The sequence below is a fragment of the Simochromis diagramma genome, unplaced genomic scaffold (assembly GCF_900408965.1).
Source record: "Simochromis diagramma unplaced genomic scaffold, fSimDia1.1 OVJJ01000596.1, whole genome shotgun sequence".
Taxonomy (NCBI): domain Eukaryota; kingdom Metazoa; phylum Chordata; class Actinopteri; order Cichliformes; family Cichlidae; genus Simochromis; species Simochromis diagramma.
The window spans coordinates 19,410,039-19,434,207 of record NW_024387245.1 but is presented as its reverse complement, the minus strand read 5'-3'; the positions used below and the strand labels follow the sequence as shown (position 1 = coordinate 19,434,207).

At 37.2% G+C, this 24,169-nt stretch overlaps 3 protein-coding genes across 4 annotated transcripts in view; 2 read left to right on the top strand and 1 right to left on the bottom strand.

Moving 5' to 3' along the window:
* lrrtm4l1 (leucine rich repeat transmembrane neuronal 4 like 1) overlaps positions 1-2,292 on the top strand; it is a 67,474-nt gene extending 65,182 nt beyond the window's left edge. For both annotated transcript variants that reach the window (XR_005691353.1, XM_040000176.1), the window contains exon 3: positions 2,086-2,292. Coding sequence is in view for 1 of the 2 variants with exons in the window: in XM_040000176.1 (XP_039856110.1) it covers positions 2,086-2,151 (66 nt within the window). In the remaining variant the exon portion in view is untranslated. The remainder of the gene's footprint in view (positions 1-2,085) is intronic.
* Positions 2,293-13,402: 11,110 nt separating this feature from the next.
* vsig8a (V-set and immunoglobulin domain containing 8a) overlaps positions 13,403-24,169 on the top strand; it is a 77,886-nt gene continuing 67,119 nt past the window's right edge. The window contains exon 1 of the mRNA XM_040000322.1: positions 13,403-14,596. Within this exon, the coding sequence (XP_039856256.1) occupies positions 14,440-14,596 (157 nt within the window). The 5' untranslated portion in view covers positions 13,403-14,439. The remainder of the gene's footprint in view (positions 14,597-24,169) is intronic.
* The window catches only part of si:ch211-127i16.2 (probable flavin-containing monoamine oxidase A), a 49,551-nt gene continuing 41,969 nt past the window's right edge, over positions 16,588-24,169 (bottom strand). Inside the window, exons 12-13 of the mRNA XM_040000321.1 lie at positions 17,920-18,579; positions 16,588-17,888 (exon numbers count right to left, since the gene is read on the bottom strand). Of these exons, the coding sequence (XP_039856255.1) occupies positions 18,234-18,579 (346 nt within the window). The 3' untranslated portion in view covers positions 16,588-17,888; positions 17,920-18,233. The remainder of the gene's footprint in view (positions 17,889-17,919; positions 18,580-24,169) is intronic.

Sequence of the window (24,169 nt, the reverse complement as noted above, 5' to 3'; positions counted from 1 at the left end):
TTATTAATGCAATGTGGATTTACCTGTAGCCAAGTCACAAATAGGCTCTTTTAAAGGTTAAGTTGTAAAGGGTCTGAGAAAAAAAATGCTCAGAGGCAAAATTGGATAAGGAGGCTGAGTGTGCCTTTGCCTTTTTTTTCCGTGTGGAGATCAGTTCATAGCAGGTTAGAGTAAAATGTCAAACAAAATTCTTACTTATTTGCAGCATCTCAACAAGGTTGACTTGACCTGTGGGAAAGCACTGACATTTAAACTGTTCCAAATTATTCACCTGTGATGATTTCTAATTTACTTTTTCTAGTGTATCCAATGTGCTGTGTGATAGAAATGAGCCTTTTATTATCCCTGCATTTAGGTGTGACCATGCACTTATCCCCCAGGGTGCACTCTGCACAGGTCACCAGGTCTATCAGAGAATTAACATGGATAGAAAGACAACTGCTGAGAGCATGACCAAAAAGTTGACTCTGTTCATCTGGACTTTTTCAGTGGAAGAAACGCTTCGCCACTCATCCAAGTGACTTCTTCACTCTCAGCTGACTGCAAGTTTCTCCAACCTTATAAACAGTACATTTACATAATGACTAAAACTAGCATGACTAACGAACAATGGCAATGTTCGTCGATGAACCTTATAATAAGGTTCGTCCATAAAACATTTCTCCCACTGAAAACACTATGTCCAGAGGATCAGGAATTAACCTTTTGTGATTTTCTTACCTGGATGATTGAGCATGCATCAAGATACTCAGAGCATGGTGGTGTAGTGGTTAGCACTGTTGCCCCACAATAAGATAGTCCTGCGTTTTAATCATGTCTGGGGTCTTTCCGTGTGGCATTTACATCTTCTCTCCAGCTACTTCCTCCCACAGTCCAAACACACAGATGAGGGATGGATGGTAGGGGTGGGGGAAAAAATCGATACTGTGTAGTATCGTGATATTTTGTTTGCTAATAATGTATCGATACAGGGACAGCAGAAATCGATATTTTGTTACAAAAAAAGTTTTTGTGGACTGCCCAACTGGACAACATGCTCTGACTTCAGAGCATGTTGATCCTTTTTCTGAGCAAGAATCCTGACATTCCTTCACTGTCCAAATGTGTTTAACTTTTTTTTTTGGCAGCAATAAACATGACAGTTTACTTATTTTAATTTAAGACATGTTTTATTTTAATTAAGTTTAACATTTTTTTATTTAATGTAAAATTATATTTTGTTTTAATTTACTTTCAAATTCTTCAGTTGCTGAAGGGGCTGCATAGTTTTCATAAATTGCATAGTTCAGAATAGCTATAATTGTACCAGATGGTTGCATTCAGTTAAGTTGGACTAGACTGTAATACAAACCGTTCAGTTTGTCAACAATGAAACTGACTGAAATGAGAGAAAGACTGAGTGTGAGACTTTGATATTAGATAAAAATGAATATTGATAAAGTTTACCTTTATGTACAGAATCTGAATATCGCAAAATATTTTAAAAAATTGCAATAATATCATATCGTGCGTGCGTTAAGTATCGTGATAATATCGTATCGTGGGATGTATGGTGATTCCCACCTCTAATGGATGGATATGTATAATGCGAAAGTTACTCTATATATTTTTTTCAGGAACACGTTGTTCTAAAAACAAGAGTCTGGAAAATAACGGGGGAAAATGCTCCTCTTTCAATAACCATAATAATTCATTAAAATTGTTATAATAATTAATCCAGTTGTATGTTAATCATCAAAGAGTAGTAAACAGTTACCGACTAAAGTGAAAAATTTAATATTTTAATTTCAGCTTTAATTAACATTTTCAAAAAGAATACTTGTGTGCTGAGCTGCCTTTTAATCTTTGTGAGACATTTGGGAAGTCACTCCACCTCAGCCTTCTAAGTTATCTAAGCTTATGGGATTTCATCATCTGCTTAATTGCTTACCCTAATTTGCTTTGCTGGCACTGTCACAGCCCCATTGTACTGTTATCAAATCACTGGGCACTGTAATTAACTTCACATTGTAACCACCACCTCTGTAACTGGTGCAGGCCAACTGTTAAATGGTCTTCATTGTATTTTTTTTTCTGTTCTTGCAGAATGAGTATACATGTCCACGCCCCCTACCCGGTGCCTGGTTGGGAGATTTGCCTACCATCCATTAACCCTCAAACAGACTGCTTTCGGATGATGCAGCAAACCACAGAGACGCAAGGAGAGAGACATATGCAGAGAACCCACCAGGATCCTACTCCCATAGTTCACATTTAAGGACACACTTACAATGGCATTCCACGCTAACAAAGGCAACCACGGACCAACACAAGGAGATACTACTGTCTTTTTTTTTTTTTTTCTTAAAATTTTCTAATGTCTTTTTTTGGCCTGTGGTCTTTGGTCATTGGCTTTGCTCCGTTCCATCACATCGCTTAATCACTACACAGATACTGACACTGATGATTGTGAACATACAATCTTACTGTATGTTGCACAGTAGACCTTTTGATGAAAACTCATGAGAACTAACTGGATGATTATGAACAACAACCAAGCTTATTGTATAGATATTAACAGCTTATTGTCTCCATGAGGACAACGAGGCACTGTACAAATTCAAGAGGCTTTAAAAAGTGTAAAACGAGCAATGAGTCGTCAATGAAAATGCACTGAACAAGTAATGGTGATCTGTTAACTAATTAGTTAACTAATCTGTTAACTAATCTGTGTATAATTTAAAGTAGGCTTGCATATTTTGTTTCCATATGAAGCATCGTTCTGTTATTTTTCCACTTTTTTACTTTTTTTTTTTTAAGAAAGACTATTCAAAGGCTATGATGTAAATGTGCCTCACTGGAGCAGAAAATTTATGGAACGAGTCACTGAGTTTTTAAGCACCTGCCAGTAAAGAGGAAGTCTGACGTCTGGTGGAAATTAAGTAAGCAGCTGGAATCTCCATTTGAAGCTTGTGGAAAATTGCCTGAAGAAGGCAAACTATCCCCCAGCCAATAACATTTGGTGAAGATGTTTGTTTATTTGCTTTTTTGAAATTATTTTTTTAAGTTGTCATTAACTGCAATCAAACTTCGACTGTCTTGTACGATTTGGAGGACAGCAAGGGCAATCAAACGCAAATGAGGGGATAAAAGAAAAAAAAAGTCCTATCAAGGATAAAATGTGATTTTCTGAAATTATAATGTCGTTAACGTTGTACTTTATATATATAAATATATATATGTGTTTCTGCAGTTTTCAATGACAAATACCAAAGAGCCAAATGGATACTTCTTGGCTTTTGGCTCTCCCAAATAAGAGCCATAACAGATCCAGGAATGGTTCTTTTAAATGAAATGACCCCCCCTCCCCCCAAAAAAATCTTAAGCTAGCCTCAGCACCCCTGACGTACAGCAGTGCTCCATTACTGAATCGGCTTTTCTCATGTGTATAATGTGTATGTCTTTGTGGAAAAAAAAAAACAAATCTTACAATTACAGTCTTCATAAGGAAGATAACTCTGAGCACTGCTTTACATTGTATGACTTTTGTTTAATACATGCTTCACTTTCCTTAAGATAATCAGCCCGCCTCTCTCCTCAAAGGAGAGTGCAGATGTTGCTGTGTGTAGTTCCTGCGTGTGCTTGTGTTTCATTCGTTTTGAGTTTGACACACCGAGTTTTGGATTGTTTGTTTTGGACCTCTCGACATAACCTTTCTACAGCGGAAAATGATAATTTTCTATTGTAAATTTCTGTCCCCCCTCCCTTGAATTTGTTGATATTTAGTAAGCAGCTGTATTCTTTATTCACTTTCGACAGTATGTTTTATAAAGAAAATAATGACTTTATTGGTGAGCAATATGAATTGGTCCAATTAAAATATTCATTAATCATTTTTCTTGGGTTCTAGCTATGTGTTTGAGGCATTTTCTTTGGCATGCACTGGAATTTAATAAGCTTGTACTTGTTTCATGTCTCCATTCACAAATGGTGAAATCTGTCTGATTCCCCACAGATCCCGAGTGTCGATGCTGTCACACCAACATTAGCCTCATTAATTTAGAGAGCAGAACATTGATCTCTGTTTGACCATTCTGTTCAAGGTGATGCTGCAGGCCTCACCATGCCTCTAATTATGCTTCCTGTGTAATGTGCTGCGTATCTCAAGAGGGGGGCCCTGCTTAGTGAATTTGCTCCACATTTGCTGCGCTTGGAACATGTCAGGCTGTCAGCTCAGAGGTCCAGATGGCCAATCTGTCGGGCAGTCTTTATACTCTTCTCTACCTTTATCCCCCTGCAACTCCCCCTTGCTCACACTTTCTTCCTCCTTGTTGGGTGCCCATACTTGAGTCGTTTTTAGTTTCTTTATATTATTATGACGTACAAGGCCAATACTATGCATAACAGTCTCACTCTTAATCCTTTCTTCCCCTCCATCTGCCTCAAAGCGTCAGTGGACTCAAATTTATCAAAGGAGATTTATTCCTGATACTATCTAGCTATATGGATTATAAAACTTGTTGCAAATAAGTTATGTTTGAAATGGGTAAAACAAAAAGATTAACACCATATACTTCAATAATGTAGGTTTCATTTCTGGGCTCTTCCATTCGAGTGCAGTAGCTTCACGGAGCTGATGAAGTCAGCTGGTCATGTGTCAAAGTTGTGAAATTTCCAATGGGAGTGAATGGAAGTGTGAGTGGTTCATTAATCAGCTATTTATTGACAGTGCACAGTAGAGACAGACAGGAAACACGCAGAGAGACGGGGGTCGGCCTGCATCCAACAGTTAATATTTGTATCGATCAATGCCCCAGTTGTGTGCTTGATTAATTAATAGAATGATCTAGTCCAAAAAAGAAAATGGCACGATAGAGGAACTCTTCCAGCAAATGTGTTGTGAAATTCAGGAGCACAAAAAAAAGATATTCAATTTGCAGTTATAGAAAATACAAATGCAAAATCTGAGACTCTGCAACGGTGGGCTTTGTTTGCAATTATAGACTTCCACAATGATGTCTGAAAACATTTAAATAGCATTTATCAGGCACCAATAGTAAACATTTACCACAATCAAAAAAGGGGTTGCAATTTAACGTCTCTGCCGTTTGTATTTTTAGAAACTCTAGACTAGCATTATTTAATTTTAGAGAAGCACTACTTTGAATGGCCTGTTCTTCTCTATTGCGTATTATACATTTCTGTGTTTGGTCATATTTTCTATATTTCTCTGTCGCCTTCTCTTTTTTCCCCCCCTGTCTATCTGTTTTATTCGCCACTGTTCTCTATGATCTCTGTAACTCAGTCTCCGTCTCCGGTGCTGCATGTGCAGTGGCAGCACAGACAGGGCTGTATGCCTGAGAGCAGACACCATGCATAATTCATGTGATTTGGGCTCCCTGTTGACCCGAGTCCAAACAGTTGGCAGTCTATAACACTTGCACAGAAAAGCCCCAGGAAGAAGATGTTAAACTATGAGGAAAATACACTGATGCAAGATTCATCAAGCCAATCCCGTGACATCGTAAACAACGTAACATTCAGACATCATCGCTGTCATCTCAGGATATGAAAGAATAGCTTAAAGTATCTGAAAAACCTTTGAAGCAGCTGCAGTCACATGCACTGCAAGTAGGACAATGGATCATATGGAGAATTTAAAAATATGACATTACTCTAAGAATTTATGATAGCTTAAGAGATGTCAGATTATATGACAAATGAAAGAACAAAACTGAGAATGTATGTAAAGGCAAATTTGAAGAAGAAAGGAGTCAAAAATAATGAGAGACCCTGTTGGGCCTTGATCTATAGTGTTTTCATCCATTGGAATGCTTCCAATTGGAAAAGAGATGCGAGAAAACATTATTTTTCCCTTCCCTGCTCTTGGTCGTCACTTCAAACAAATGTGCCACTAATAAATTTGCCTAGCCTCAACCTGACTCACAACCGAATCATTCTTTTTTTATGTAAGGCATGTTAATTTGATGTGACACTGTAATCTGAAGTTTCAGTCAGACAGTAGGATTTGTATTTTTTTTAATGTTAAAATAGCACTGTCTGCTTCTCTAGGAATGACTTCTAATCACTCATAACCTCATATAATCTCCAACTTGGAGCACAGCTCACCAGGTGGCTCTCACTTTAATTACGACTGCTGGAGCTATTAGTCAGCGACTGCCTGAGAGAAGTGAGTTAGAAGCTAAAATATCGAACTCCATCAGTGAACGAATGGCAAATCTTTACGTAAGCACCAGTCACATCACTGCTTTCACAACACACCAGGAGTGGCGTTCAGCAGATCATCTGCTTAAGCCATCTGCTCCTTGCTGGGGGACTGCAGGGTTCTCGTTGAGATCATCTTCAGTCATTGCCAACTGCTGGTCTGATATTTTCACATGCTTCCATCTCCTTTCTTTTTTCTTCTTTTTTCTGGGGGGGGGGGGCACCATATATACCATGACCATGTATGACTGATCCTTTAAAAGACATAACTGAGTACATATTGAAATACACCTCTGGAGCATTTTCTTAGCTTCGTTAACTTTTGGGGCCCTACAGTACCTTTACAGTAACATAAAGGAATACCTCTTTACATGATGTCTTTATAGAGCAATTCCAAAATTAACAAATGTCAAGAAAATGATGCATCTCAATTAGCCATGTCTCATACAATGTGAAGTTAATGCGTGCTATTTTTACATCAACACATTATATGGTATGTGTATCTGTGGGGCATCATTGAAAAGCCACGCCTCAACAAAGCATCTCCACCCACTGCAGGGAAAAACATAATGAGCTGGAATGAATAATTTTAAACTGAATAATTCACATAACATGTAGCAGAAAGCTAAGATAGGAGGAGCTGATAATAATCATCCCGTGGGTATAAAAATCTACAATCTATGTCTTGGAGCACTAAGCCACTTTTTTACATAGTGCGATGTAGAATTTGCAAGAAGCAGATCACCATAAAGTACCTGAACTTAAATGTTACCCATGAATGCAACTGGACTGAGGAGCAAAGTTTACACATATACACGGTTTAAAAGAAGTTCAGTAGTTTAGATGGATTTATCAAAACGGGCTCTCTTATGACCACATTTGAGATAAAATATGTTTCTAATGTTTACCTGACTATGAAATGTGCTGAAAAAATGTGAAGAGGACAATGTCCTGTACACAGGGATTTTCCCAACAAAGCCAATTGTACAGCCAATAATTGTATGTGCAATACAGCAGTAGACTTTACATTCTGCCAGCATATGAGCTTCTGCTAAGCCAAGAGGAAACAATAACCAGCAAAATCAATGTATCCCATAATATTCATGCATGAGCACAATAAACCACAATAAAACCTTCGTGTTGGAGCTGCCAGACAGTGCAATACAGAAAATTTAGGTCAGCCACAATAAATATTAAACTCATTATCAATAAAAATGCAAAAGCAGCACCTGAAATGAGTTCAGCATTTGTGCAGAAATTAATACCCAGGTCACAAAAGACATCAACCCACCATAAAAATGTACTTATTTATTTAATTTTTTGATTTTATATATATATATATATATATATATATATATATATGTATTTTGCTAACTGTAGCTTGCGGCATCTAAAGTGATAATACGCCCTTCTTTGGGAAAACCAAGGTGTTGACAACAGCAGGGAAAGACAAACTGAGCCTGTTAGAGTATGGCAACTGATATGACTAACCGCCCCCTGAGGAGTACCCTGTTTCTTTTTCCTCCTCTAAGCTGTTTTGTGTTCACTTTGTTAGCAGGCTAGGCAGCTTAATAACAGAATTAAGAGTGTTATGTTGGACGATGCTACAGCAAATTTAAGCCTGCACAGCAGAACAAAGCAGTGCTTTTAGTTTACCTGTGGACATGTGTGCTTGAGATTACCATGCACACTGGCCACACATTTTATTAAGTAGTGTTTCTGGACAGTTTCATGCTACACTGCGCATGCTCAATGACATTATTGATGTTCTCCAGAGTGATGGATGTCTGGAGTATTTCTCCAAAGCAAAGGGGTTTAAATGTTGACTCAATTAAAAGGACAAAGTTACTTTAGGGAGGCTGGGTATTTCAAATGAGACTGGAATTCAAATATGCCTAAAAACACGTGGATACAACCTTGCATATTATTTGTTCCATGAAACTGAACACATGGTTGTGGTAGTTATGTCCAAATTAAAGCAAGTTTACCAGTAATCAAAGATGAAAACAATAATCAAAATCTTGTACAATAAATGAACTAAATGCCGTGATAAGATTCATAGTCATGACTTGCACAAAGATGCTTAAGAATAAAATGAGGTGGGTTTTTTTTTAGATTTTATACAGTGAGAGCTCTTCAAAAGTCTAGGGTTTGCAACTTCAAAAGCTGAGCTCTCTGTGGAAACACTAAGAGACTTATATGGGCTGACCTAAAACGTCAAGGCCTTCTAGTCCATTTAAAGCTTGCAAAACAAGCAGGAGAAGCCCTTCAGCCAATTCTGAGTTAAAATGAAAGCCAGCAATGAGAATGAAGCACAAGGATAAGGACATGCCAGTTCCTTGAACAGAAAGCAGATAAGCAGCATTTATACACAAGTCAGTACCCCAATCAGTCACATCGGTTAACTCCCACAAACAAAACTGTATATACAATCTATTGTATATTACACTCAAGTGACTGCAGTAATAATGGGCAACACAGTGGTTAATTGTTAGAACAACCATATGTAATCAGTCTCAAGGAAAGCTAAGCAAAAAAGCTTTGATTAGCAGTTAGTATGCCCCAGATAGCTAACTGTTATGCACTTTCACATAAATAAGAGGATTGTTCATCACAATGATCAACTTCTCAATTTTGATGCGGAATAAACTAGATGTTTGAATGCCCTTGAATGAATAGCAGCAGAGTTGGGAAGTAATAAAGTATAAATACTAAATCGCTATGCTTAAGTAGAATTTTAAAGTATCTGTTTTTTACTTCTTAATTTCAATCCCTACAAACACAAAACTGTTCCTGTGTAGTTTGTAGAGGTGGGAATCACCATACATCCCACGATACGATATTATCACAATACTTAACGCACGATACGATATTATTGCAATTTTTTAAAAATATTTTGCGATATTCAGATTCTGTACATAAAGGTAAACTTTATCAATATTCATTTTATCTAACATCAAAGTCTCACACTCAGTCTTTCTCTCATTTCAGTCAGTTTTATTGTTGACAAACTGAACGGTTTGTATTACAGTCTAGTCCAACTTAACTGAATGCAACCATCTGGTACAATTATAGCTATTCTGAACTATGCAATTTATGAAAACTATGCAGCCTCTTCAGCAACTTAAGAATTTGAAAGTAAATTAAAACAAAATATAATTTTACATTAAATAAAAAAGTTTTAAACTTAAAATAAAACATGTTTATTGCTGCCAAAAAAAAAAGCTAAACACATTTGGACAGTGTCAGGATTCCTGCTCAGAAAAAGGATCAACATGCTCTGACTTCAAAGCATGTTCCAGTCCACAAAAACTTTTTTTGTAACAAAATATCGATTTCTGCTGTCCCTGTAAAATGGTAAATGGCCTGTATTTATATAGCGCTTTACTAGTCCCTAAGGACCCCAAAGCGCTTTACATATCCAGTCATCCACCCATTCACACACTGGTGATGGCAAGCTACATTGTAGCCACAGCCACCCTGGGGCGCACTGACAGAGGCGAGGCTGCCGGACACTGGCGTCACCGGGCCCTCTGACCACCACCAGTAGGCAATGGGTGAAGTATCTTGCCCAAGTACACAACGACCAAGACTGTCCAAGCCAGGGCTCGAACCGGCAACCTTCCGACTACAAGGTAAACTCCCAACTCTTGAGCTACGATCGCCCCATTGTATCGATACATTATTAGCAAACAAAATATCACGATACTACACAGTATCGATTTTTCCCCCCACCCCTAGTAGTTTGCCACACAATGTCTGCTAGCTAAAGGTATAACTGCTTAATTTCCCAGGGAGACAAAAAAAAAAAAGAATTAACTTCACTCACAGATGAAAGAAGATGTAAGAAAGAGAGGACAGGAGAATAAGAAGAGAATTTTTTGTCAAAGGTAGGTGCTCAGTGACATTCATTAAATTTGAAAATTAAATCTTACATTTAATGTTCTAATTCATTCTAGGGGTTTGGAGATCAGCCTTGATAGCTCATGAAATATCTGGTTATGTCTTATTGAATTCAGTTGGCTAAAATCACAAAAAGGAATGTATCTCAGCAGGCAATGTAGGCAAGAGTGAACAGACCTTTGTTTTTGTTTTTTTTACTTTTAAATAGTTTGATTGGTTTGTTTCTGCCTGTGTTCTAAATAATACATGTTCATGGCGTGTGAATTCATTAGAATTTAACTTAAAGTTTGTATTCTGTTATATTAATATTGGTTTTATTATGATGTTAATATGAAAGATGAGGATTTAGTTAAATTTGTAAAAAATAAAAAAAATAAAACTTTTAAATTAAATTAAAATTAAAAAAAAATTATAAATAGGTGCCAGAACAGCTACTTTTTACTTTTATGGTTTGAATCAATTTCACAGCCTTCTTTACTTACTACTTATTAGTTGATACTTTACTTAAAATTTAGTTTCATTCATCTCAAGGCATATTGTAAGGTAAAGACACTACAGTAATGTAAAGAAAACCCCAATAATGAGACAATGATTATGAGCAAGCACTTGGCAACAGTTGTTAGGAAAAACTCCCTTTTAACAGGAAGGAACCTCTGGCACCACATGGGGGTGGGGCAGACATCTGCCATAATTAAATTGGGTTGAGGGCAAAAGAAGAGAGCAGAGGAGACAAAAATCCAAAATCCTGTATACATAGAGGGTGAAAAGAGGTAAGTATCACAGAAATTTTCAGTTTAACAGGGAACCAATGAACAGTATGGGAGAAATGTCTCTTTCTCACTGCAGCATTTGGGATCAGTTGAAGTATTTGTTGAACTTTTAGAGCAACCTGACAGTAATAAATACAGTAGTCCAGCCTAGAAGTATTAAATGCATAAACTAATTTTTCAGTATCACTCTGATTAAGAATTTTTTCTAATTATAGAAATATTGCGCAAATGCAAGAAAGCAGTCCTACATATTTGTTTATCAAGCACACTGAGACACATATTATGGTAAAAAAAAAAAAAAAAAAAAAAAAAAGCATTAAATATCTCTCATAGTGTCATCGGAGGCCAAGGTAAAGCTATCCAGTGTAAGTATCTGGTATGTTTCTAAGAATTTTAGGGAAGCATTAGGGCCTTGATGTCTTTAAGATATTCCTCTAGTTTAACTAATTGTGTCTGTCATCTGGCTTTATAAAGCTGACTGTCATCTGCAGAGAAATGAAATTTTATGTGATGTCTTCTAATAATAATGGCTAAGGGAAGCATGTATAATGTAAATGTTCCCAGCAAAGAATCCTGTGGAACTCCATAATTAACCTTAGTGTGTGGAAAAAAAAACAAAGTGCAATACCTTTAATGCATACAGCATGTTCTAAGCACAAAAATCAAAACAAATGTCATCCATAGTCTTCACTTATGTTGTTTCTGTATTTTAATGAATTCTGAATCCTGACTGAGACTCTTCAAATAAACCAACCCTCTGCACCTAATCATTTGGCCTTTTTAGAACTAGTTTTCAAGGATTTTAGACATAAAAGGAGGATGGGAATAGGGATTTGCCTACCTGTAACAGCTGAGTTTGATCATATTTAAGATAAAAGTATTAATTAATGGTAGGAATTCTTTGACCAGTATTGTAGGAATGCGGTCTAATAGACCCCATGGTTTGGAGTATTTAGATCAGATTGGCTGGAACCTCCACTGGTACTTGAATAATTAAGCTAGTCACCATAAGCAGCACAAGCAAACTCCAGAGATAGATCTGTTATTCACTTTGGTAATCCATGAACCTTAACCTTAAATAACTGCAACCTGAAGAACTGTTTTAAACAAAGACAAAAGGCTAATATGATAATTCAGTTTGTAGGACATATTCTTAACAAAAAAAGAAGTAAAATGATTACAAAAAAACATACAAAGGGGGGAAAAGATGTATCACTACTTTGTATAAGTTCACACTTGAAGACTCAACTGAAGATTACAGTAACAGAAAAAAAATTCAATGGTGACATCTAGCACATTTTTAAAGCCAACAGAGATTTTTGTTTTAATTCTCACATTCAATACCTGATATTATGTCCCACCACTGTGCGATGTCACCCAGGGGATTTATACAATTGATTATCTGCTAAAGTGTGCAGGTTTAAGAGAGCTGGGTATTTTCCACATAGCAATGATGTTCCCCAAACACACTGGGATTAATGAGATGTGTCTCCTGAGGGAAGGATATTAAGCATAAATGCAGCCAAAGATCGAATCCTATGAATGAGAGAGAGCATAATTGTAGAGCTGCTACTACTTCTTATTTTATGAGTTAGGCTAAAAGAATTTCATGTATTTGAGATGAAAAAATGGACTGAGTGGATACTATGAAGAGACAGCCTCGGTCAGTCTTTGACACACTGGACTAAAGAGTATTAGAAATAAGAACCAAGACAAAAACACACTGCTGTGCAAACCTTTGAGCTACCACACCAATCATTTCTTCATATTTCGCTGACACATGTGCAAACGTACATGGAAATAAAGCATATGTCAAAACAGAGCTTGTGCAACTCTAAAAACATTGAAAGTCCATGTTCTATATGCCTTCCTTTATTCGTCTCTGTTAGAGAAGAGCGTTGTTTCTAAATAGTCTTCAGGAACAAATACTCTGAGTTTCTTAAAAGACAACGTTCTTCTCTCGCTGTTGTCTGCTTTTGGTTCTTTTCAGTGTCAAGATGAACAAAAATTGCTTCAAGAATGTTAAGGCATGAGCTCTGCGGAGCCCAATTCATAGTTTTCCATTATGTTTTGGGTTTTTTTGTTTTTTTTTTCATGGAATGCGTAATGCCTTTTTGCTTATTTGAATGACAAATGAAATGGGCTGGAAATGCTCTTTTTCTCTCTCAGCAAAACATGCTTTTTTTCTTCTTCTTTTTTGCTTTAACCAGTTTAAAATGCTTGTTAAAAAAAGCCAAATGACTATAACAAATTAATATCCCCTCAAAAACTGTAACCATCTACTTTACCATTTAATTTGGCATTCTGTCTTTTTCTTTAGGGTTGTAGGGACCCTATCTCACACACTTAGATAAGTGGTAATCTGTTTTTCACAAGCCACACATGAATGCAAATGAATATGTTGCTGTTATATGTTTTTGCCTCACATTATTTTCACACATTTCTCAAAGCAGCTTGAGACCACTCCCTACTGAATCACCCACCAACATATATAATAAAGTAAAAAATATTACTTATAGGTACCCTTACATCATGTCAATATGGTCCAAAATCTCGATTTTCAACACATTACTTAATCTAATCTGAGAAGAATTAACAAAAGGGCTCCAACTTGGTTCTAGCAAAGTGTCCAGTACCTAACAAAGTGATAAGTGCGTATATTAATTTAACTTGCTATCACCTTACTAACTATAGTTTTAAAGTATCAATTTGTGGTGAAACCTACATTTTACATCGTTTTGAAACATTTCTCATCATTTGTAAATTATTACAAAATCTCTCTTGTAGCTGAAAAAGTGCTAATTGGTATTGAACTTGATGTACCTTCTTAAGTTGTTGTTTATATTTGCAAAACAGAAGGAAACTGAAACAGTGTACAAAACGACGATGGCTGCTTTGTGATTTCTCTGAGTGAACAACTACAGTACGGTATCCATCCATTTTTTTTTTTAACTTCTGTATATATTTATATGAGAATTAAATCAAATTTTATTGAATAAAAGGAGAAAGTAATACATCTTCATGCGTGGGACTTACATGTACCTAAGGATAGAACGTTGGATTTGTTAATGGGATTTCCCCAACAGGTGAAAATTAACGTGACAGGAAGTGGATGGGGCGCTTTAGTTTTCAAGCCGGCTGACTGAGACGACGGACTTGTAAAATTGTTTTCCTGTGACACAAAGTCTGTGCCAAATACAAAGGCATTCGCTGTAGCACATGAAGGAGGAGTTGGGACCCAGGCTGGAGCAAAAAAGGGAAAGAAAACCAACCATTTGTAATCGCGACATCTGTCAGTTCAAGCTAAAAGCTAAACAATGTTTTCTTTAGCGACAGGTGTTCCTTCACTCTCTCGTGCTGCTTTACGTCGAGCTCTGTCAACTCTCCGATGATGATGATGATGGCATCAGTTATAATCAAGTCATTTTGAAGATTATGCCCTTGTTAAAGACAGGGGTGGGATCTGTAGATTTCATTATGAGGACAGATGGTAGCAAACGCTGTTCACCCTAATGCAGTATTCAAGGATCTCTTTCCTCGACTTCCACATAAGAAATAAGTTATGATTCAGTCTCACAGTGAACATGGTTTAATTCACAGAAGGCCAAGTTACTGCAGCTGGCCTTCGAGAGAACTTACCGCAAGTGCACTAATGAGTGGAGAGATGCTATCTTCACACGGCTTAACTGAGACTTTGTCCGCCTTCAGCTATTTCAAGGGTGAGTGAAGCTTATTTTTACCCGTTGGCATTATTGTGCTTCTGTTCTTCTGCGGCTTAATTTGTATATGGCTCACAAACACGGCGCTTTCTTGTTTAGTCCATGCTGTCACTGTCCGTGGTGCTAAATGCGCAGCCAGTGAGTGTTTTTATTTCTGTGCTGTGTCAGTATCTAATTTCCTCGTGTATTCATGAATGACAATTCATTCGGAATCCCCTTGAATGCTTTGGCAGCACGGTCACTTCTTTTGGTCTAGCTGCCTGGGTTGTTGTCTATACACCCAGTTGCTATTGCAGTCTTTTTATGACTCCTAGTACAAATCTGCCTGTATATGCGACAGAAACGTTAGGTTGCTGGTTGTGTTTCAGCTGTGACTGGTTTAAGTGAAACTCTGAACAACGGTCTCGGTTGATCTTTTGCAAGCTAGCAAAGACAAATAGCAAGGGATGGCACCAGACTGCCTCTCGGTGATCAGTGGGTGTTAGGAGATACTCATCAGGGGAGAAAGTGGGACTGATAAAAATCCTGTCAATCAAATATGTGCAATCAAGTGATAACGATTAAACAACTCTGTCTTGTAAGATTCTATTGCATGATTTATGTAAACAGTTATGTATAAAATAAATAGTAAAGTAAACCGATGTGATGACAATGTTTTGAAGGCTGCTTACCAGATTTCACACATCAGTTATAGTGCTACCACATGTCAGAGAAAAAGAAAAGTATATATCCAGGTAGCTCCAGATGGAAGTTGCTGAAGAATTCAAGTTGAAGAAATGAGCACTCCTGCTAGGGCTCTTTTACCAGTCTCCATTTTTATTTATTTATTTATATATTTTCTTAAGGCTCGTGAATTGATGATCCTTTGGCTGCTTTTAACATAAATGTATCTCTGACCAAATTGAGTTGGATTGTGAGCACCAGAGTTTGATGCACAAGCTGCATATATTTTGATCCTTTCTTTTTTTGAACCCTTCACCATGAGTCATTGTCAGACTCTGAGGATTGAAATGTGCAATTGGCACAGCATATTTCTTATTGCTGGTTTAAGGCGGAACATAAATATCAACGTCAAAGTCAGATGTGCTATATGCCCATCATTTCCTCCAGACTTTTTCTCTCTTCAAAGAAAAAAACAAAAACAAAGTTGGATGTTGGTATTGGGTACAAATTGGTGCTAGAAAATCATCTTGTATACATTACATTCTAAAGCGAACTGGCCTCTCACTTTGAAGTGAGTAAATTACAGCTGCTAAAGCAGCTGCATAAATGACTCATCAAGTTTTAAAAGGGCCTCAAAAATCATGATGTTTGTTGAATACGGAAAGTCTTCTCTGACAAATGACAGTAGAGGCCACGAGGAAGTCCTTGCAAGCATTAACTCAGTGGCTCTTAATAGGATATTTGCATAACAACAATAGAAAAGACAGGATAAACATAGTTGCCGGCATTGTATCAACTAATTGCTCACGTGATGAATGCATCCTTTCTTCCAGTTTTGAATGATTGCATTAATGTTACACTTCTGTTCACAAGCCACTGCGTGTCTAAATAAATAATAATGACATCTATTTAAAGTAGCTGAGTTCTGGTTTAGTCCTGTGAAAAGCGTTGTTTATGGCTACACACCCTGATTACACTGCACTGGAAAGTATGAATTTTTAAAGTTGGTGCTATTGCCCAAAGGCAAACACCATGGCAAGTGATTTGACAGGTGTTTAGAGGCTACAGTAATTACAGGAACATTACTTAGAGACTTTGCTGGAAATGTTATTTTGTTGTTGTTTTTCTTTGATGTTGGATTAAAAAAAAAAAAACACTCCACAGTGCAAAATCTCAAGAGATAGTAAAAAAATGCTGAAATTTGTTTTGGGTTTTTAATTCATGTACCACAATATCGTGGCAGTCTTCAGTCATTTTTTTAAAATACAAAGCATTTATACTTCTAATGAACTATGGCATTATTATCAGTGATGACTACAGCTTTAGGTTTTTGCATCCATGCTTCTACACTTGTTAAACTTTAACATGGACACTGTATGCTGATGCTTGTTTTAAAAATCTGAGCCATTTTTGAGGCTCATGTTTCACTTATGTTGCACATATTCATTCATATTCATTCAACACAATAGTTTGGCCAACTATTTTCTACTTAGTACTCATGATATCCCAATGGGAATGGGGATGGGAATGCATTTATCATTAAAATCAAGACCTGGATTTCAACTAATGATGTAAAAAATAGCAACCGACGAGGCAAGCTGCCATTCTCCCAGATGGTACATTACTGCATGTGTGCCTTGAGCTGGCAATGGCATATATCATAATAAGGTACCTCTGAGAGCAATGAGGAGTTCTAAAATAGTACAATCCACTATACTTATTACAGACGACTCATAGAAAAATGTACATAAGCATCTTTTTGCATTTTATACTGAATTTATTCAGAACTTACTTACACGAGAACCATTGCACTGATTTCAGCTCATTTGACTCTCAACAAAAAATGGGTCAGTAATCAAATGCTACAAATAATCAAACATGTTCAGAAATGTTAGGACACTGGCCTTGATTCAGCCTGGGCTGGCTTAAGTGAAACCAGGGAGAACAAGCAGTTGATTCAGTGCAAGCTAGTGATAACAAAGACAAATGGAAAGCCATGGCGCCAAAGGAGTCACAGACTACCGTACAGTGATTAGTGGGCATTTGAGATTCTCTCTAGAGGAGACATTGGAAGTGACAAAAATCCTTTCAATCGACTGTGCAATCAAGTGATAGCGATTAAATCACCTTCTCTTGGATATGTCCATTGTGTGACTGGTTCATCCATCTTACGCTCATTCATCTTTTGATGGTTTTGTGAGTCAAAAAACATGCTTGTGGAATAGCTTCAAACCTTTCATCCAGATGTTATGGCTTTGTGTGAGACCTCAAAAGGCATACACTGTAAAGGCTTGATTTTCTCATGACAAACTGGTTTTAACTGCAGTGCAGACCTTTTTCCCCCTCCTATTTATATACTGTAAATAGTTTCTTTGAGTTTTCTTAGCTATTTTTCCCAAAGACTCTGCCACATATATCTGTATTCACCAGTCACTTCATTAGTTACACCTTGCAAGCAAAAGTAGAGTACATGTAAAAGTCCTGCATTCTGGTTCTAATGTCATAAGCACAACCTTATGACTTTAGAGGGGGCATTTTGTTGTTGTTGTTTTTGTAGTCACTGCTAGTGAAAATAATTTAGATTCCAGCAAAACCTGCAGCTTTTTACCAGTCAGCCATAAAAGGCTGACTGGTAAAAAGCTACTGGGGTAAAAAGCTACTGGGGTTTTGCTGTCACCTTGCCCGGCTGGCAGGCGGGCACTGTGGAAGCTTGTTAATGCAATAACTCGAGAACGAGACCATTCAAATTGATACCACAGGTGCAACTACTAAAAACCTTGAATGGAGTTCCAATTTCAGTGGTCTGACCTCAAGATCAGAGGTCTGAGGTCAAGTTTTTTGAAAATCTTGTGAAAATTTTTTGAAATTGATACCATTGGTTGCTGCCAATATATTTTTCATCTTGTTTTAAATGTATTTATTTTATTTATTGCTTTTGTTTAAATGTACTCTTGGTTTACAGGGTTTTTTGTTATCACAGCAGAAGGTTGTGCTTGATTGGTGAAAAGGCATTTGTGAAGTACTCTTTGATCTTTAATACTGTATTTTGATGCTGAGCCAGCAGAAGAACAGCTCCTATTGTCAGTGTTGCTACAACTACAGATTTGCTTGTAGGCAGGTACACGAGTTTGGATGATGGTCTTTGCTTAGAAGCACTCTTGACATTTTGAATGCGCTGCAATTCTTCCTGCTCCTCTGTGGTCAGAGTCATGTGGGACACTTCAGCCAGCACCTCCAGAGCAGCTCTCTGACCAGCTTGCACCGCTCCATCCATGTATCCACACCACTGGGTGGCTGTCTCTGTTCCTGCCCAATGTATCCTGTAAATCAAGAAATTTAGTGATTCATATATGAATACACACAAAGTTCAGTGTTCCCTTGCCCTTGTCAATACATGATAGTAATGTATTTATGATGTCTTAAGAAATAATAATACATATGATGGTGTTGACTGATAAGATTTCCTCTCACAAACAGATACCATTTAAGATTCACCCATAAAACAAATCTCTCCTGGCTTAGATGGTCTATGTCTCTGTGCACTGAAATCTCCCACTAACAAATTAGATTAGGTCTGTTCAACGCTGTAGGGCTTGCTGCCTGGAAAAGCACAGTAACGATGTTGCTCCTCATCCACCTCTTCTGCTCCATGTAATGACAACACGGCCAAGAATGTCTTATAAATCTTACAAATTACTGCCCATAGTATCCAGCTTTATTGTCAACATCAGTCTGCATCATGTGCTTCAGATCTGAACACATTGCTGTCAAAGTAAGCTTCAGCCAGACTGTGCAGACTGCAGGGCTATGTCACTGGTAAGAGTCTATCATTGTGGGTTTTTCAAAAGAAGTGCTGTGTTGTTGTTGAGCGAATGAAAGAAATCTGGAAAACAAACGCTGGTCATAGACTATAGAGATACCATGGCAATGCATGTAGCTGCTTTCATCTGGTGATCCCAAAGACACAGTAGACAAAAGCTCTGTTAAATAGGGGTGGGTTTTGATTATCGATTTATCGATTAAAATCGATTTTAGCTTGAATAAAGCAATATCGATTCATTAAGATCCTGAATTGATTTTTAAATATACATGTATTTTGTCAGAAATCCCAGACGATACCCAGCCCTACAGTGCATGCATTACTGTCCCTTATCATCAGCTACATTATGCAAAGAGGCCACTATCCACCCTCTGCTGTTGATACAGGTTAGCTATTTTTTTTTCAAAGATCCAATCAAATAGCTATAGAAGCGAGAGGTAGGATAGTATTGAAGAACTGTCTGGAAGGTCTGGAAAACCAAACATGAGCCCCTAAACAAGCATAATAACACGTAACGCTTCCTGACCTGACCCTGTAATTGAGATTCTGCAGAAACTAAACATGCAATGCAGATTGGGATGGGTGTCATGGCTAGGTGCTTTTGGATGATAGTCTATCTGTGCTTAGCCGAGTCAATTGTTTCTATTTTTTCGAGAGGTAATTTTTGTCATTTTTTTGTGCACTGAACTGAATTGTGCACCTCCTTGAGAATTTATTTCAGTAAATAATTACCTCTAAAGAGTGCTTACTGCATTGGCTGATTCGAATTAGCAGTTGGAGTTGGGCCATTTTATACACACTGTTGTTTTTCACCAGAAGAGGTAGTGACAAAATGACTATTAGAGCATCTACAGTCATTTCTGTCTGCTTGGTTCTTAATTGCAACAACAATTTTTAGTCGTAATTACGATCAACAACTGCACACTGATCATTTGATACCAGTTAGGATCAGAAATATATGGGGCAATCAAACTTTCATAATTTTGCCTCTGCATATCTTTACAGTAGATTTTAGCTCATAGAATCAAAATGTGACTGAAGTGCAGGCTTTCAGAGGGGTTTAACAAAAGCATTGCATTAGTTGTTTGGGAATTACAGCTATATAATGTCTACTACTTTTTCAGAGGTACAAAAGTAATTGGACAATGACTGTTTCGAATAACTGGGTGAAAATCCACTAAAGTCAAAGACTGTCTAGAACCCATCGGGATCACAAAATGCTGTGTTTCCGTCCTTGATATTCTCTGTCAGGCCTTGACTGTAGCTGTCTTTGGTTTCTGCTTGTTTGTGGGCATCTCTGACTTCAGTTTTGTCTTTGATATGTGGAAAACATGCTATGTCAGATTGAGATCAGGTTTTTGACTTGGTTGTTGGTTGTACTATGCTTTGGGTCATTATCTGAGCACAGCGGAGAGTAGCTGTCAACACATCAAATTTCATCCTTCTACTTCTATCAACAGTTAAAACATCAATAAATACTAGTGCCAGTGGCTGCCTTCCTGTTCTTGACTGTAACCAGTTTGTACCTTGTTGCAAACTCTCTGTGTTTATATTTATGAAGGTCTCGCTTGGTAATACAGGTTGACAAAGACAAGCAAGAGTTCTCAATGTGGCTAAATTTTGTAAAGGCATTTTTACTAACCAAAGAAATTATTCTGCATTTTAGTCATCGTCGGTGAGCAAACAAAAGTAAGTTCAACACTAATTAATTATTCTTGAAATAACAAAGGACCAGGCCTTGTCGTGCTGTGAAATTCCTTTTCAGTCAATTGTAGATTTTTGTTTAAGTGCTTTATAAAAAGTTGGACTATTTACAAAACTGGCTCTAATTATGCAATATTTGTATTAAACTCCTTAAATTAAAAGTAAAAAAAGCTTGCACTTGAATCACACCCTGATTGAGTTAAAATCCACTGTGGAGTTGTACAGAGGCAAAACTATAAAAACTGTGTCATTGTCCAAATATTTATGGACATATCTGTAAATTATCCACCTGTTTGCGGATATATAGGTAGCAACTGGACATATCCCTTAACCTCATTGCCTCCCTGTGTCTGTTGGCTTACATGTTTAGTCCCAAATAGGTGATTATGTATTTTTTGCCAGCAGTCTCTTTGATGTTTGCGTTTGCACACTTTACTCAGATGATGGTTAATTAGATTTTTTTTTTAACACAACGCTCAATCTTACTGGAATCTAACTCCAATAAAATGTAGGATCATTTTTGCTTTCACTGGACAAATCCCCTTTTGAGGATGGCATATTTTAGAGATTTGTAGCTTTTTATTCACAGCTTTCTACACTATAGGTACTTCAACATACTATTAGATATGATGAGGGTTTTTTTATGTGGATGATTTTTTTTCTTTGGGATATAATATGTTTTTGTACCACGTTTTGGTGACCTGATGGAGTCACTCACAGCCTCTCCAGGTTAAAGAGAGACAATGTTCCGGGTGGTTCAAGTGCCCTACAGCAAGTAAGAGTGCCAGTCCATTATGTAGTAACTGTTGTCCTATTGTTTTATATTATCTATGAAAAAAAATCTATTTGCCTCCTCAGTGGGAGTGAATCTGAATGACCTGCGGTCAGAGGTGGGTTATCTAAGGTTTCATATGGCAACCATGCATTTAATTTGGTACATATGATTGGTTCTTTTGTTCTCATACAATTTTTTTTTTTTTTTTTTTTTTTTTGTGGCTACCCACAAAAAGGGAAAAACCATATGCCACAATGAGACGTATCAACCAATCACGTTGGTTAAAAATGATGCCAGTCTAACTCAGTTTTGATACTTAGAAGCTATTGCTTACACTACCACAATGATTGTGTGCAGTTACATGTTTCAGGCCATCAATTGCATTTTAATACTGAATTAAATAAATAAATAAATTTATCGAGTTATGTATGTATTAACTTACTAAGGGGCATGCAGTTTTTCCCTTGGATAATGAAACAGAAAATTTGTATTTACCTGAGTTACCTTTATCTAATATTAAAACCTGTTTGATCTGAAGCTTGTAAATGTGACAAATATGCAAAAAAAAAAAGAAATAGGAATAATGATACAGGAGCATCAGATAATGACAGCTGTGCATGGTGGTTACCTCCTTGTATGTGATAACTGTGTTAGAGGAAATCAAGCCAGTTGAAGTTATGAGTTTAATGTGTGTGAATAATGGGTGTGCTGATTTAACCCCCCCGGCTTTTTTTTATTTTTTCATTTGCACTGGGTTCCACATTATTGGCCTTTGCACACACTTTATGAACCACTGATCTAGACTACTTTAATTATGTTTGTCCAGTTCAACATAATCTCTTCTAACTGGTTTTAAGGTTCTTCTGAAACTACAGCAGCCACCAATTTTCACTGATCAATGCAACTGAGAAGGGCTTCACCTCAGCTGACCTACTGGCAAATATGCTTGATGAATTTCTGTTGTCTGAATAATAGTGTTTGATGTCTTTGCAACAAACAGTCTTTACTCTCTATTCACACTATGGCTATTTGTGGATTTCATGGGCTGTGTCGATGAAATCCACAAATAGATGCGAACACTGAATTGAACAACTAAAATACCATTCAGCAAAGGTGCTAAAAGAGTAGAGAGTAATCAGGAGTAAACAGAGGGTCAATGTGTGGCAAAGCTGCAGTGTGAATGTAATAAGGATTTTGACTGTTTAGTCCAGCCCAATAGGCAACTTCAACAACAGCAGAATTTCTAAGACCTTAAGACCCAAGTCTGAGATGTCAGAGAGCTTGGTAATGAGCTGGTAATGCTGAGTCTGTCTCTCACAACACGCAACTGCCTAAGCTTAGAGGTAAAGTTTAGCTTTCCAGAATGTATGTTTGGAGGTACCAGACATCACCTCAACTATAGGATAATTGACTGCAGCATATGATTACACACTTGCTTGAGGGGTACTCTGTAATGGATTTATGCAGCAGTGATTCATATCATTGAGATATAGGATGCATGATAATGAAAAAGGAAAGCAATATATCCAGTAAGAATAAAAAAAAATCAAACATGCAGAAGTGGTGGAGAGGGAAATCAATCAACTCAGCCATTACAGTGGCATGCATAGCAGGTGGCAGTAAACAGTATAATGAGCCGCAGCATTATGATGAAAAGAACGAGAGCTTGTCAAATTAAAACGTCTGCATTTTGGCCCTGATTGAACTTGATTGGTGTCTTGTTTAAATGGGTGATTAAATGATAAGAAGTAAGTGAAACCGTTCAGCTGACAGCCGTCATAACTGTAGCGCTCTTTCAAAATAAAGGAAATGTTTTGTTTTTGTGAGCTTAAATGTGTGTGGGATGTAAAAGTAGTGGTATAAAAGTCAGTCATATAACACAGGTGCGGCTGGATATGCACAAGTATAACATTTATACAGTCTCTAAAACTGGGAATGATGAAGTCAACTAGGATTTTAAAATTGATACCAACTAAAGCAACTAATTGTCTCAGACAAGTTTGAACCCCGGGTGACCTTGGCCTCAATGTCATGGTCAAAGTTGAAGTTTTCTAAAAATCTTGTGACCACAATAAATCGAGAACAAGGTGACGTGGGTTTTTAAATTCATCCCATACATGCAGTCGCCTGTGTGAGTTCGAAACCTTTGATCTTGAGATCAATTTTTCTGAAAACATTCCTGAGGCTGAGGGGTAGAACTGGTGGCCAGTATCTTTTTTTTTTTTTTTTTTTTTTTTTTTTTTCTCAGCCATTTAGAGTGGGGGTGCCTTGCATGTTTTCAGCACTCCTACTGTGCAGTGTTTCCTAGACATATATCAGTGTTCCTTGATTATGGCAAAATCAAGATTCAGAAATTCAGAAGGGTAAGTTTTGCTTAAAGAATGTATTTGTTTTCAAAGAAAATGTAATTTATTGTAAACCATGTAAATACATAAAGAATCAGTAATGAAGTGGTTCCCCTGAAGGTTTGCTTGTGGAAAATCTGTCATGACTTAATTTTCCTTTGCATTATTTTAGCTTGAGCTAACCACCTGTAAACAGTAAGAAAGTTCAGGCCTTAACTACTGGAACAGGGACTCATACTGGTATTTCAGAATGAGGCTGCTGCTGT